Source organism: Sceloporus undulatus, chromosome 9 (genome assembly GCF_019175285.1).
Source record: "Sceloporus undulatus isolate JIND9_A2432 ecotype Alabama chromosome 9, SceUnd_v1.1, whole genome shotgun sequence".
Lineage (NCBI taxonomy): Eukaryota > Metazoa > Chordata > Lepidosauria > Squamata > Phrynosomatidae > Sceloporus > Sceloporus undulatus.
Window position 1 is genome coordinate 3,365,007 of NC_056530.1, and position 12,830 is coordinate 3,377,836.

Here is a 12,830-nt window from a genome sequence, read left to right on the forward strand (position 1 = left end):
GAGTTTCCCCCCCTTCATTCCTGCTTGGAAATGCTCTGGGCTTTGTGCAAAGCAGGACTTTCCCCTTGCCCTATGGCCGTCTAGCTTGCTTTTGCATGGAACTGAGAAAAACAGAGATGAGGAATAGGAAAGAAAGATGATATAATTAGGGAAGGATGTGCTAAGTATGAGGATTAGGATCTTAATGTTGAAAAGTATCAGGGAAACAGCATAGAGACTTAGATTGCTGGCACACTGCAGAAAAAAGGCAGTTTGATACCATTCTAATGGTCATGACTTAGTGTTATTTTAATTCTGGGATTTGTAGTTTGGTGGGGCACCAGAGCTCTCTGACAGGAAAGGCTAAAGATCCCCCAAAAGTACAATCCCAGAAGTCCATAGCATTGAGCCATGGTGTCAAACTGCTTTATTTCTGCAGTGTGGCAGCAATTTTGTGGCATGGTGGGATTTGGGGGACTAACAGGTAAAGCAATGAAATATGTGATCTAACAGTAGACTGCTCTTCACACTTTCCAGGTGCACCTGTAATGCAAATGCCCTCTCTAAAGTTTACCAGTTGTATCCCATTAGAACTATTGACATTGTTGTGTGCCTCCAAGTCACTTTTTACTTTTGGGGACCTGAAGGCAAATCTCTCATGGAGTTTTCTTGGACATGGTTTTTTGTGGGGTTTTTTTTGGCTATGTGGCCATGTTCTAGAAAATTTTCTTCCTGACATTTTGCCAGCATCAGTGGCTTTCTTGGACAGTTTCTTCAGAGGAGGTTTGACTTTGCTGTCCTGTGAGGCTGAGAGAGTATGGCTTGCTCAAGGTCCCTCAGTGGGTTTCATGGTTGAGCTGGGATTTGAACCCTGGTTTGCAGAGTCCTGGTTCAGCACTCAAACCACCATGCCATGCTGGCTCATTAGAGCTATCCAACTTGATTTTTTTGTGTTTTATTCTTGTACTTCTTTTAATCTTCCTCTCACTCTGCCATTTTTTCATTGTCTTTTCTTCTCTTTTCTTTGCTTGCCAGTAAGAGATTGTAGCATCTTTATGGTGGTTCACTTTTGGGAAGGCCACATCCTACTTATGGGTCCTGATTCTGTTTCTAAAGAACACAATTGCTCTGCACTGTCTATCTCACGATGAACTGTTATCTCCCTTTCACTTCCAGGTATGTCAAAACCTACCTCCTTCCTGACAAGTCCAACAACAGCAAGAGGAAGACAGCTGTCAAAAAGAGAACCATAGATCCCATCTTCAACGAGACCCTTAAGGTGAGGAAGGAGATGCAGCTAAATCATATTCTTGGAAATGCAGTATAGATGAAAAAGAAGCCAGCTCCAATGTTTTTGGGGAGATATTGGCCTGATTCTTATTGGATAGACTTACTGAACTGGGAGCTGACCCATAGGTAAATGGCATTGATTTAGTGGGTTTGCTCTAGCTGGGACTAACAATACAGTATGTAATTTTAATTTGTTGGTTTGGGAGTGGACTTTACTCTCTGGAGCGATAGCAAACAGATTGGCTCCATCATCTCCTTGATATATATGAAGATGGCTATCATCATAGTTTTTTTTTTGGGGGGGGGGGTTCAGGCTGTGTGGTCATGTTCTAGAAGAGTTTATTCCTGACGTTTCGCCAGCATCTGTGGCTGACATTGCTTCTTTTCATCTATTCTCTAGGCACCTTATCACATGTGGGGGGGGGGGGTTGCAGCTCAGATCCGCAATCACTCCTGTTCTAACAATGCAAAGCGTAATGTTTTCCCACACCAGATCCACTCCTCTCTAGCAATGCGAATTAAGGTTAAAACGTGATGTTTTACCACACCTGGTTGCCTTTCTGTTGCCTTTCCGAAGTGAGGGGAAAGAGAAGTCAGTTCGATTCCAAGCAAGTCACGTGATGCAGATTCAAGCAAAGGGGAGTGAGTGCACATTGTATTACCACACCAGAGCATACTTTGAGGGTTCAGCGATTCGAATCGGCACCTTTGCACATGCTCAGTGGGGCTCTGGATGCTGTCCTCCTTCCCTGCCCCTTCCTTAACTATCATCCTTCATCGGGGGGAAGAACCAGTCAGGGGATGATGGGATAATAATAATAATAATATAATAATAATTATTTGTATACCGCCCTCTGGCAAACCAATCCGGGCAGTTAACAACAGTAAAATATAAAATATGACAATTAAAAACACTTTATCCCTCCCCCCCTTAAGACAATATTAAACAGTATAACATATTAAAAACACAATGTCAATGCATAAAAACAACAATTAAAAACTAAAAACCCTGATATCCCTCTGTTGATCCTCAACCATCACTAAGATGGGGCCACGGGAGGAATGAGGGAATCAGGAACCTGGGCCGGGATGGTTAATCTGGAAAGGCCTGCCGGAAGAGATCCGTCTTGACCGCTTTTACATTTACTGTATATCATTTACTGTATATCAGTGACCAAAACACATTAAACATTAGGAAATGCAAGTTTTAAAAAAGTGGCTGGGATCCAATTTAGTCACAACTGTACATCCATTACAGTTGCAACAAAATGGAAAAGCTGCATATTGCAAGCTATTTAACATGTGCACACACACAAGAATTTAATCATTCCCTAAAGCATCCTTCTCAAAACTTATCCCATCTGAATGAGTTTGACTACAAACTCTAGCATGCTCAGTGACTGGCCATGCTACTTGGGCATGATGGGAGTTATAGTTGAACTTGTCTGGAGAGCACCAGGTTGGGGAAGACTGGTCCTAAGCCTGGTAGATCTCTCATGGGAGGGTATATTTGAAGGTCAGAAGGAAGTACTCCAGCCCTGCTATCAGATCCTGGGATCTGTCTGTCTGTGTCCTGGACTGTTGGCATGTTCTCATTTTTGTGTTCTTCCTTTCTCTTTCTTCTGTTCTCTGCCAATCCTGTTCTACAGTACAAGATTGAAAAGGTTGATCTTCCGGGCCGGATCTTGAATCTGTCTGTTTGGCATCATGATGCCTTAAGCCGAAACCTTTTCATGGGAGAGGTAGAGCTTGCATTGAATGCCTGGGACTGGAGCATCACAGGTCCACAGTGGTTTAACCTCCAGCCCAGGGTGAGTATCTTACAAATTTACAGATATATTTATTTGTAGCAGTTTACAAACCAAGAATCACTTTGGGAAATATTTGACAACAGACAGAAAATGACAGAGACATAGGTAAGTAAACATATCAAAATACCAGCAGGATCTGAAATCAGAGGAACCAAGCAAGTGCAGAGTACAACTGTCCAATACAATGTTCAACACAGAATTATGGATACATGGATACAGGCAGTCTGTGTGACAAAGAGCATGGGCCAACAGAGGCTTGTTATCCATTTTCTCCCCCAGGCAACCATGTGGGACTTCATTAACTAAAAAAGGATGAAAGTAGCAAACATTCTAAGGCTTATAGCTGGCTCTGTCTCAGCCAGAATTGCTTTTGCTTGGGAACTCTCATTCTGACCTTGACTAGATGAAAGCATAGTCTTGGAAGTGTTGATAACAATGAAACTGCAGGCTGTGGTGTTAATAATGAAGAAAGTAGAGGTGGCTTCTTCGCATTAAAATCTGGTTTTTGTTACTGCCTTGGAGCAATTTATGTTTCTGTTGTTTTCCTGCTCTTATTGTGACTATTTTTTCCCCCTGTCTTCTTTTTTAAGACTCTGGTGAGCCCTGATGCTCTGTCTAGCCGTGGAAAGCTCAATCTGGCCATAAAATTCATCCCAGCTGGATCAGAAGGTGAGACTCAATGAACTGCTTCCATTCAGGTTCACTCCACTGTGCCCATACTGCCAAGACTGGACTGAGTGGGGAATGATTATTAGCCCATTTGATGCAGAGGGGAGAAATCCTTTAAGGACTCCAAACATAACAATTAGTGTGAGTAAGAAAGATATCAACACCTGGTACATAAATGATAAGAAGGAAGGTGGCTAGAAGACCTCCCCTGTATGGAAATCCCACCATCTTGTTACTGATGAGAGTAAAGGTCCGCCCAAGATTCACCATGTCACTACTACCCCAGTAGCCTAGCCATTCCATTGCTGATTGAGAGTGGATATGAATGGAGAAGTATCTATTCCCATCCCAGATTGATAATAACACATGATCAGTCCTCCAGAGTTCTTAGTGGGACATATCTCAGCTAATACTCCAGAGGACAAGATCAGAATTCGAATGGACCTTGACAGACTGGAGAGTTTGGCCAAAACTAACAAAATGGATTTCAGCAGGGATCAATGTAAGGCATTATTTCTAGGCAGGAAAAGGGAAATGCACAAACACAGGATGGCTGACACCTGGCCTGAAAGCAGTACATACGAAAAGGAGCTAGAGGCCTTGGACCAGAAACTAGATATGAGTCCACAGTGTGATGTGATGGCAATGCAGTTGTAGGTTTCACCAGTAGATGCATAGTGTCTAGATTATTCTGCTTTATTCAGACTTCACCTGGAATATTGTGTACATTTCTCAGCATTGTAGTCTAAGGAGTTTATCACACTGGGGCTAGTTTGGGCATTAAAGACAAATTAAAGCACATTTAAAACATCCCAGAAATAAAGTGAAAATGGTGAGTAATTGCATGAATAATTATCACATGGAACTGTACTTATTAAATATGACTTCTTTTTTGAAGGCTGATGATGAGAAGAAGTTATGGCGAATAATGCTATATTTGATTACTATTGCCAGAACAATAATAGTGCAAAATTGGAAATCAGAGGAGGAGCTACAGGTAGATGAGTGGTTGATAAAGCTTAAAGAGATTAGAGAGCTTGATAAACTTTCATATGTTTTGGAGGACAAGAAAAGGAACAATATAGAAAAGGATAGGATACAGATTATGACATATTGGGAGAAGAGGTGAGGTTTTGATAGAAACCTGGTTTAACATCATTTTTATATGTTATGGATTAATGATAAAATGATATATAGAGATGTGGACCAGAGGAATGAATAGTTTCAGAGAAATCAAAGTTATAAAATCTTTTTTTTTTTTTGGTAAATATAATTTGGAGAATACGTTGAGACTTACATTCCCTTTAAGGATACAAATGTTATAATTTAACAATTAAGACTAAGGGATAAGATATGTATTATGAGATGTTAGTTAATATTGGAATGCAGGGAATATTTGCAAGAAACAGTAAGAGAGTAATAAATAACACATAAATGACATTAGAGTGGGAAGGGAAGGAAAAAGAAGAAAAAGAAGATCATGTATTTATATGTTTTAATTCTTTTTGTGGGATGTATTGATGTAGTTGCTCTCGAAATACTCAATAAAGATATTTACACACCGAATGATTATCACACATAATTGTGCAAATAAAGTGATATCAGAATGCATTGTCACTAAAATCCCGAAAGTAAAAAGATGTGCATTAATGCTTCTTTGTGACCACTTTAGTGGGGGGTTTTGTGCAACGTCATGTGAAATCATTGTGCGTAATTACATGATTTTTCTGGGATATTCACAAGATAAACTCCCAATCTCCTTCAGGTGATAAACTCTTAAGAAAGATATCAACAAACTAGAGCATGTCCAGAGAAGGATGACCAAAATAATCAAAGATCTGTAAACCAATCTTTATGAGGAACAACTTAGGGAGTTGGGTATGTTTTGCTTGGAGAAGAGGTCACTGAGTGTTAGAGTGATAGCTATAAATATTGGAAGGGATATCATGTAGAAGATGGAGCAAACTTGTTTCTGTGGCTCTAGAGGTTAGAACATGAAACAATGAATTCAAATTACAAGAAACGAGATTCCACCTAAAAATTAGAAACAACCTCACTGCAAGAGCCGTTTGACACTGGAACAGACTACCTCAGAGGCTGGTGGATTCTCTTTCTTTGGAGGTCTTTAAACAGAGATTGAATGGGTATCTTTCAGGAGTGTTTTATTAGTGTATTCTGGCATATTTTTATGATTCTGTATCATCTGCATCTGGCTATGGGATTATAGCCAGACATAACCTTCAATGTCCTGAGCTCTCCACCAGCTACAAATGGCCATTGGGGTTGGTTATTGCAGTGGCATGGTGAGTCGGGCTGGTGACAAGGGAGTCAGCAGAATTCTTAGACTATGCACAAAATGGCAATGTAGGATTTTGACCTTAGGATGCAACCACAGAAGAGGCCATCTTGTAGGTAGTCCACTCATCCAGTGACTGCAGGCATTTCACCTTACAGGCCTCCAGTCTTGGCTACTGGACAGGTTTGTATGGCCAGTGATTATATTTTTTAATTTGTTGGTCATAGGTATTGTTAGACTGCAGCCCCTATCAGCCCTAGCTAACAATCAATAATAAGGGAATGAAGAGCCACCCTTTTCCTGATGTACCTTATATACTTGACAGTGTCGACCTCATGTATAAGTCAAGGGTAGATTTTAGGGCCAAAATTATGGATTTTGATATGACCTGTGGATAAGTTGAGGGTAAAATTTAGGGGCATGTGAGAAAGTATCTAAAGGATGAAGCAAGGAAAACAAATGCCAAGCAATTTACAAAATTCCAGTAGGCACAATTGTTTGTGCTCATCCTAAAGGCTGGATGGATGAGAGAATAGATGGTGTTTCCAGGACAGATTATGCTCTTGCCTTTCTCCAGGTGATGGTACCTTTTTAAATAAGAGTTAAAGTACAATACTTACATTGACCCATGGATAGGTTGACTCAGGATTTTGAGGTCAGTTTTTTGATTAACATTTCTAGACTTATACATGAGTATATACAATAGGACTTTAATCTCAAGTTCAGTGGCAGTATTTCTCTCAGTACCTGGGGGAACACAAGTATTTTTCTGCACTCATCTCCTGCTTGTGTACTTCCCACAGGCACCTGTTTGGCCATTGTGAGAACAGAGAATGTTGATCCAGGCAACCCTTTGCTTTGCCCCAGTGCGCCTCTCTTTATGCTCTTAACCTGTTTAGAGCCAATATTACTTAATAATGATTTGTCTTTAGTGGGAGATTCTGACTGTGAGGAAGCACACTACATTAAAAATGCCATTTGGCACTGGGTTTGGATAGATGTACTTGTCCTTTGCCGTAACCTTCCTCAACGTGGCTTTATTTCAGAGCCAGGGCTTCCTCCCACTGGAGAACTTCATATCTGGGTGAAGGACGCACAGAACATAATTCCCCGGAGGGGCAGCACAGCAAACTCTTTCGTTCAGTGGTAAGTGTCAAGTGTTTTTAATGCTGCAGGACTGGCTGAACATCAGGGAAGGGAAGGGGGTAACTCAAATCCTAGGCAGATAATTGGGATACAGCTTGACATATGTACAAGTGCATGTTCACCACTTTGGACTGTCACTGGGGGGTACAATTATCTGAATGCCAGTCTGTTTAAAACAACCCAAAACACCTTCATGCCAACAGAAAGCCAGCACAGTGTGCAAAGAACTGTGTTGAATCCATTTGGCCGTCTGTGCCCATTTCTTGTCTAGGAGGCTATTTGTTTATGAGGGGGTGCATTCCTCCATGCAATCATCCCTCTGCACTCCAGAGTGGTTCCTTCTGCTCTGCTGCCTCAAAACTCCTCCATCTTTTTCTCCTGCATGTACGTCTTGGCCCTTAACTAGTTGCTGTTTTCACATACATTCCTTTTTCAAGATGGGAGTCCCATGAGAGATTATGGTAGTTCTATGATGGTTTTTTTATTTTATGAAGATATCTTTTTATTTTATGAAGATCAAACATACCCCCTCCCATCCAGATGAGGACTGTGATGTGCCATTTTCACATGAAAAATCTTGTAATCATGCCAGTTAGGACAAGCCTATGACCATACCAGGGTATCCTTGTAAAGTCCCCCCCCCCCCCGACCCCAATTGGTGCAAATAATAGTTTCATGAAGGGGTGATTGTCAGCAAGCATGGGTCACTCTGCTGATAGCATTTTTACTAAAATGCATTTGGATTTCCATTTTGACATTTAGAGTTAGGCATTGATTTGACAATTCAGCTCGAGGGCCAAGTTGTTGTTTGGTGAATAAGTTGGCTAATGGAATCAGAAAGCCAGAGTAACTCTGATCAGCAGGAAAATGGCACAGGACAGAAGGTTTAAAACCCCACTTGCAGTCACACACCATGGTCCTAATCTGAATCAACCCCAATTTGTAACTTTTTTATGAAAGAAAGAGGGAGCCTGACAGCTACTGGTACCTCAACTCCAATTTTTATGTACCTGTATTTTATAAGCCAAGATAAAAGGGCTATTGGAACGGCCTGGTTTTGCACCCTTGCAAATCATTTCATCGTTGGAATTGAGAATTAGTCCTATTGAGTATAGACACACTTAAATTAACAGGACTTGTTAACCACAGAGGAGTCCTATTGAAATAAAGTACATCTTGTTGTTGTTAATTGCCTTTGAGTTGACCTCAACTCATGGCAAACTTCCTCCATGTTAGCTAGGACTAATTTAAATCCCATTGATTTTAGTGCGTCTCCTCTAGGTACGACCAAGGCTGGATCCAACTCACATTCCTTTGGTTTCCTAAAGCTGAAATGCATCAGGAAACTGGAAGGCTTTAAGAAATTTTGGGCAGTAGAGGTTCCATTTGTGTTGGACATCAGCAAATTCCCCAGGTCTTTAGCCAGACTAATCTCATGGGAGGAGAAGTCTTCCCCTCCAGTTCTGAATAATACGTTCAGGAAATATTCACCTCCCTTACACACAATCTTCCTCTTCCAGTTACATCCTCCCTGATGACAGCAAGGCAAGCCGACAAAGGACTCGCATTGTCAAGAAGAGCCTCAGTCCCTCATTCAACCACACCATGGTGTATGATGGCTTCCAGGCCAAGGACTTGGCTGAGGCATGTGCTGAGTTCACTGTTTGGGACCGTGAGAAATTCTCCAAGCAGCAGATGGGAGGCATCCGGCTGAGTCTTGGCACAGGTGAGATACTGAGACCTTGGGCTGGATCTGACTGTATGAGAGGGATTTATGAGGGAGGGTAGGTTAGCTGGGTACTGCATGCATGGCACACGCCAGCAGAGAGGTATGATCATTTGACTCTAAGAAAAGGTATATCAGCTTTGCCCCACTCTGAACAAGATGAGTATTCTTTTGTACTGTTAAAGCTGCAATCCTATGCATGTTATTGGATGGAGTAACTTGAATGCTGCTGCTGAGCAAACATATCAATGATCAGGTTGTTGGATGATTGTTCAGAGAGGAATGTAATTTGAAGAGGTAAGGTACAGGGAGCACTGTGTTTTCCTGGAGGCAGTGGACTATGATTCTGGGGACCAGGGTTCGAATCCCAGTTTGGCCATGAGAATCCACTGGGTGAACGTGAGCAAGTCACACTCTCTCATCCTCAGAGGATGGCAATGGCAAACCTCCTCTGAAACAACTTGCCAAGAAAATCCCATGATAGGGATGTAGGGTCACCATAAGTTGAAAAGGACTTGAAGGCACACAACAACAATGGAACATATTGGGGTGGCAATAGGGAAGAATGTTACAATTCTTCCTTCAGTTTTATGTGTAATAGGATTACAATCTCAGACTCAAACTATATAACTGACACCTTTTTTTCTTATCAGAAACCATGCATGGGAGATCAAGTCCATACTGGAATTATAATCTAAGGCAGGGGTAGAAAACGGTGGGTCACAGTATTGTTTCTGGCGTGATAGGAAGTGATATTATGTTATTTCATGGTTTTGAGCAAAAGAGGACTGATTTTTCAGATTTTGAGGGCTTGGGAGGTTATGGAGGATGGGTCCACCCAAATGGTCACATTTTTGTGGTGGCTTCCTTGGAGTTGTTTCTGGATAAAAACAAATCAGCTGAAACTTTAATTAGGAGGAGAATTGGGGGCTTCAGGAAACTCCTGCAGGCTGCAAAACAGGATCCCAAGGTCACATCCAGCCCATGGGTTGTACTTTCTCCACTCTTGATGTTAAGGGAATTCAGGTTTAACTGATCTCTGACACCTTCCTCCTAGCTGTGATTTGTAGGAAATAGCAGTTTTGGAGGAGAATTTTCTCTCAGGGGAAATAGCATGAAGGATCAAACCAGAAATCAGACTTTGCCCCTCAGCAAGATGTAAACTAGTAACTCCCATTATCCCTCACCATTGAGTAGGCTGGGCAGCAAATTTCCCAGACCAGGATTAAACTTTGCGTCTTCATGTGTTATACAATCTTTATAGGGGCTATGCATTTGTTTAAGGAATACACAGGAACTATGAAAGTCTCCCAGTTCTCACTTACCAGGCAATAACAGCTATGGTTGATGGGGGCATGTTACCTTGTCAGTTGGGAAGCAGCTAAATAATTTTCTCACTCCCCCTTGCATGATCAGTCTTCGGTACAAGGGGGAATTGTGGCAGGGACCCTGCTTCTGACTGTTGCACTGGAGATCACTCACAAGAGGGGATGGAAATTCAGTTAGCTGCCTCCCAACCCACAGGAAAACAGACCCCCCATCGCAGTACTGCCTGGTAAGTGTGGATGACACTACTTCACTATGTAACTAAGATGGTTACACAACTGAATAGGTGATACTGAATTTCAGCCAGTCACCATCATCATCTTGCAGTGGCTGACATATTTGAAAGGGGTGCCTCAACATGTTATGGCATCCTTTCTTGCTGAGGAAATGTTCTTTGCATTCCAGTGTTAGGAGTATTTTGGAAAATCTAAATACTGGTTTTCAGATTCAGTTACTGGGGCCCTGACAACTGAGTAAGAATGCTGTACACTGATGCAAAGCCTACAAACGTAACAGTTACTTTTGGCACAGTGGCTTGGTGACTGATTATAGAGCTTCTTCTTGTAATGCAGGTAACAGCTATGGCCTCCCTGTCCCTTGGATGGATTCGACAGAGGAGGAGCGCCACGTGTGGGAGATGGTGTTCAAGCAACCTCAGCAGTGGGTGGAAGCCAGACTTCCCCTGAGGACCAACTTGACCCCTCGGACCTAATTCCACCAGCCCTTGGACAACTGAGAGCAGGATGCTTGATCTTTGTGGACTAATGTGAAAGAGCTGCTCTTCCTCCACAGAAGGGACCTGGCAGACATCAACTAGGGATCACTTTAGTCCCTAGAACCTCATTACTGAAACACTGGTGGGGCTAGCCCTGGCAGGAGACAAGTGACTTGATGCTGAAAGCCATGCTCAGCTGGACAGGTTGAGACAGTGCTGCTGCCTCATTTACCTGGACCATCTGCATCCAAAGTTAGAGAGAAGACATTTCTGCTAGAGAGGAGGATCTTTTTTGTGGCATTTGTTCTGATGTCACTTGCTCAGTCACTTGTTTAGAGCAGGGGAATGCCCCATCATTAGTCACTATCTCTATGGCGAGCTTCACTCTGCACTTCTCACCTTTCCAGTTTGTTCTGCACACTATGAACACTAACAAAAATAGCTTCCTTTTTGTTTTGTTTTAATTAACTGCCTCATTCTGATGTCGCCCACCTTGTTTGGTGCACAGAGAAACCCAAGGAGTCCCTTGTCAAATAATCTCTGCTTTCCTGGCAGCTGTTCAGCAGGACTGGTGGCTTCCATCTTCTGGGCCTCCTACTCCAGAGAGTCTTAGCACTGTGGAGTCTCTGGTCTGCTGTCTCTCCAGGCAGCTACAGAAAGCCATTGTCCAGCCTTTCTGAATGCATGTCATTGACCAAGTCTTGGTTCTGCAGAGATGCCCTGGAGCAGCCTTCCCCTAGGAAATTTGCAGCATCATTAAAAATGATCTGTTTCTCTTCTTTTGAGATACAGGTCAAGTGCAATATTAGGTTTTCTTCTTCTTCCCTCTCAAATTCCAACAGACAGTATGTGCGCACATAACAGATATTGGTAGAGTGACTTGCAAAGAAACTCTGATGTTTTTCCAGACCTTATTTGCTAGAGGAGAGAAAGGACATTTCCTCCTTTTACTCCCCACCTTTGCCACCCCAAATAATGTTGTACAGACAGAACACAGGTGCTCAGTGTGTGGATGTGCAAATCTTAAATCCTGTGAAATCTTTTCTTCTCTACTGCTGGCAAGAGATTATGTAGGACACTGTCATCTTGCAAATAATTAGGGGCTTCTCTGGCTTTATGTTGTATGTCGGCCAAGGACTTCTCGATGGTTTAAGATGGCTCTCCAGATGCGGCACACCATTCCCCCTCTGTCAAGAAAGACAAAAAAAAAAAAAAAAAAAAAAAGGAACCAGACTGTAAGTGCGCTGTATTGAACTACTGGGTTGCTGTGATATGCAGTGGTTTTATTAAGGATGCAGTCAGTAGCCATAAGTAATCACTTGGACAACGATCCAAAAACTGGACCATTCAAGTACTTATGCAAGGCTGGAAGTGATACAGCTGTTTTGGACTCTAGTTGAAATGCTACTATCATGGGATGCTTTGATTTGGATTTCCTGCATGGGACTGGATGGCCCTAGTGGTCTCTTCCAACTCTACGATTCTATGATTCTATGATTCTATGTATTTAACCCTCTTAAGCCATAAACTGTGGCTTTTTGAATTGCTTCTATGCTGGTGTTTTTAATAGGTAGCAATTGGTTCCTCCAGGATTGTCTCCCAGGCTGACTGCAGGTAAATACTCAAAATAAAATAAAATGGTACATTGTTTGCCTATAATTAAAGGATTGCATGCATTATGATCACGGATAGGGCTCATGGTGGGAACATCTGATTTCAGTCTAAGTGTGAGGAACCAGCATCATTGCCTTTATTTATCATTTAATGGTCCTTCTGATGTTACTTAGACTGCCTCCTGCTATAGAAGTTCCATTAAACTTTAAGACTATTATCTTCTGCTAGGCAAATCCTTCACTAACTAAACAAGGACTG

The 12,830-nt window shown here is 42.1% G+C and overlaps 2 protein-coding genes across 2 annotated transcripts in view; one reads left to right on the plus strand and one right to left on the minus strand.

The window, feature by feature from the left end:
- The window catches only part of SYTL1 (synaptotagmin like 1), a 58,763-nt gene extending 47,808 nt beyond the window's left edge, over nucleotides 1-10,955 (plus strand). The window contains exons 10-15 of the mRNA XM_042440368.1: nucleotides 1,156-1,258; nucleotides 2,919-3,080; nucleotides 3,671-3,749; nucleotides 7,092-7,191; nucleotides 8,712-8,917; nucleotides 10,816-10,955. Of these exons, the coding sequence (XP_042296302.1) occupies nucleotides 1,156-1,258; nucleotides 2,919-3,080; nucleotides 3,671-3,749; nucleotides 7,092-7,191; nucleotides 8,712-8,917; nucleotides 10,816-10,955 (790 nt within the window). The remainder of the gene's footprint in view (nucleotides 1-1,155; nucleotides 1,259-2,918; nucleotides 3,081-3,670; nucleotides 3,750-7,091; nucleotides 7,192-8,711; nucleotides 8,918-10,815) is intronic.
- A 1,057-nt stretch (nucleotides 10,956-12,012) lies between these two features.
- MAP3K6 (mitogen-activated protein kinase kinase kinase 6) overlaps nucleotides 12,013-12,830 on the minus strand; it is a 66,821-nt gene continuing 66,003 nt past the window's right edge. The window contains exon 29 of the mRNA XM_042440367.1: nucleotides 12,013-12,145. Within this exon, the coding sequence (XP_042296301.1) occupies nucleotides 12,073-12,145 (73 nt within the window). The 3' untranslated portion in view covers nucleotides 12,013-12,072. The remainder of the gene's footprint in view (nucleotides 12,146-12,830) is intronic.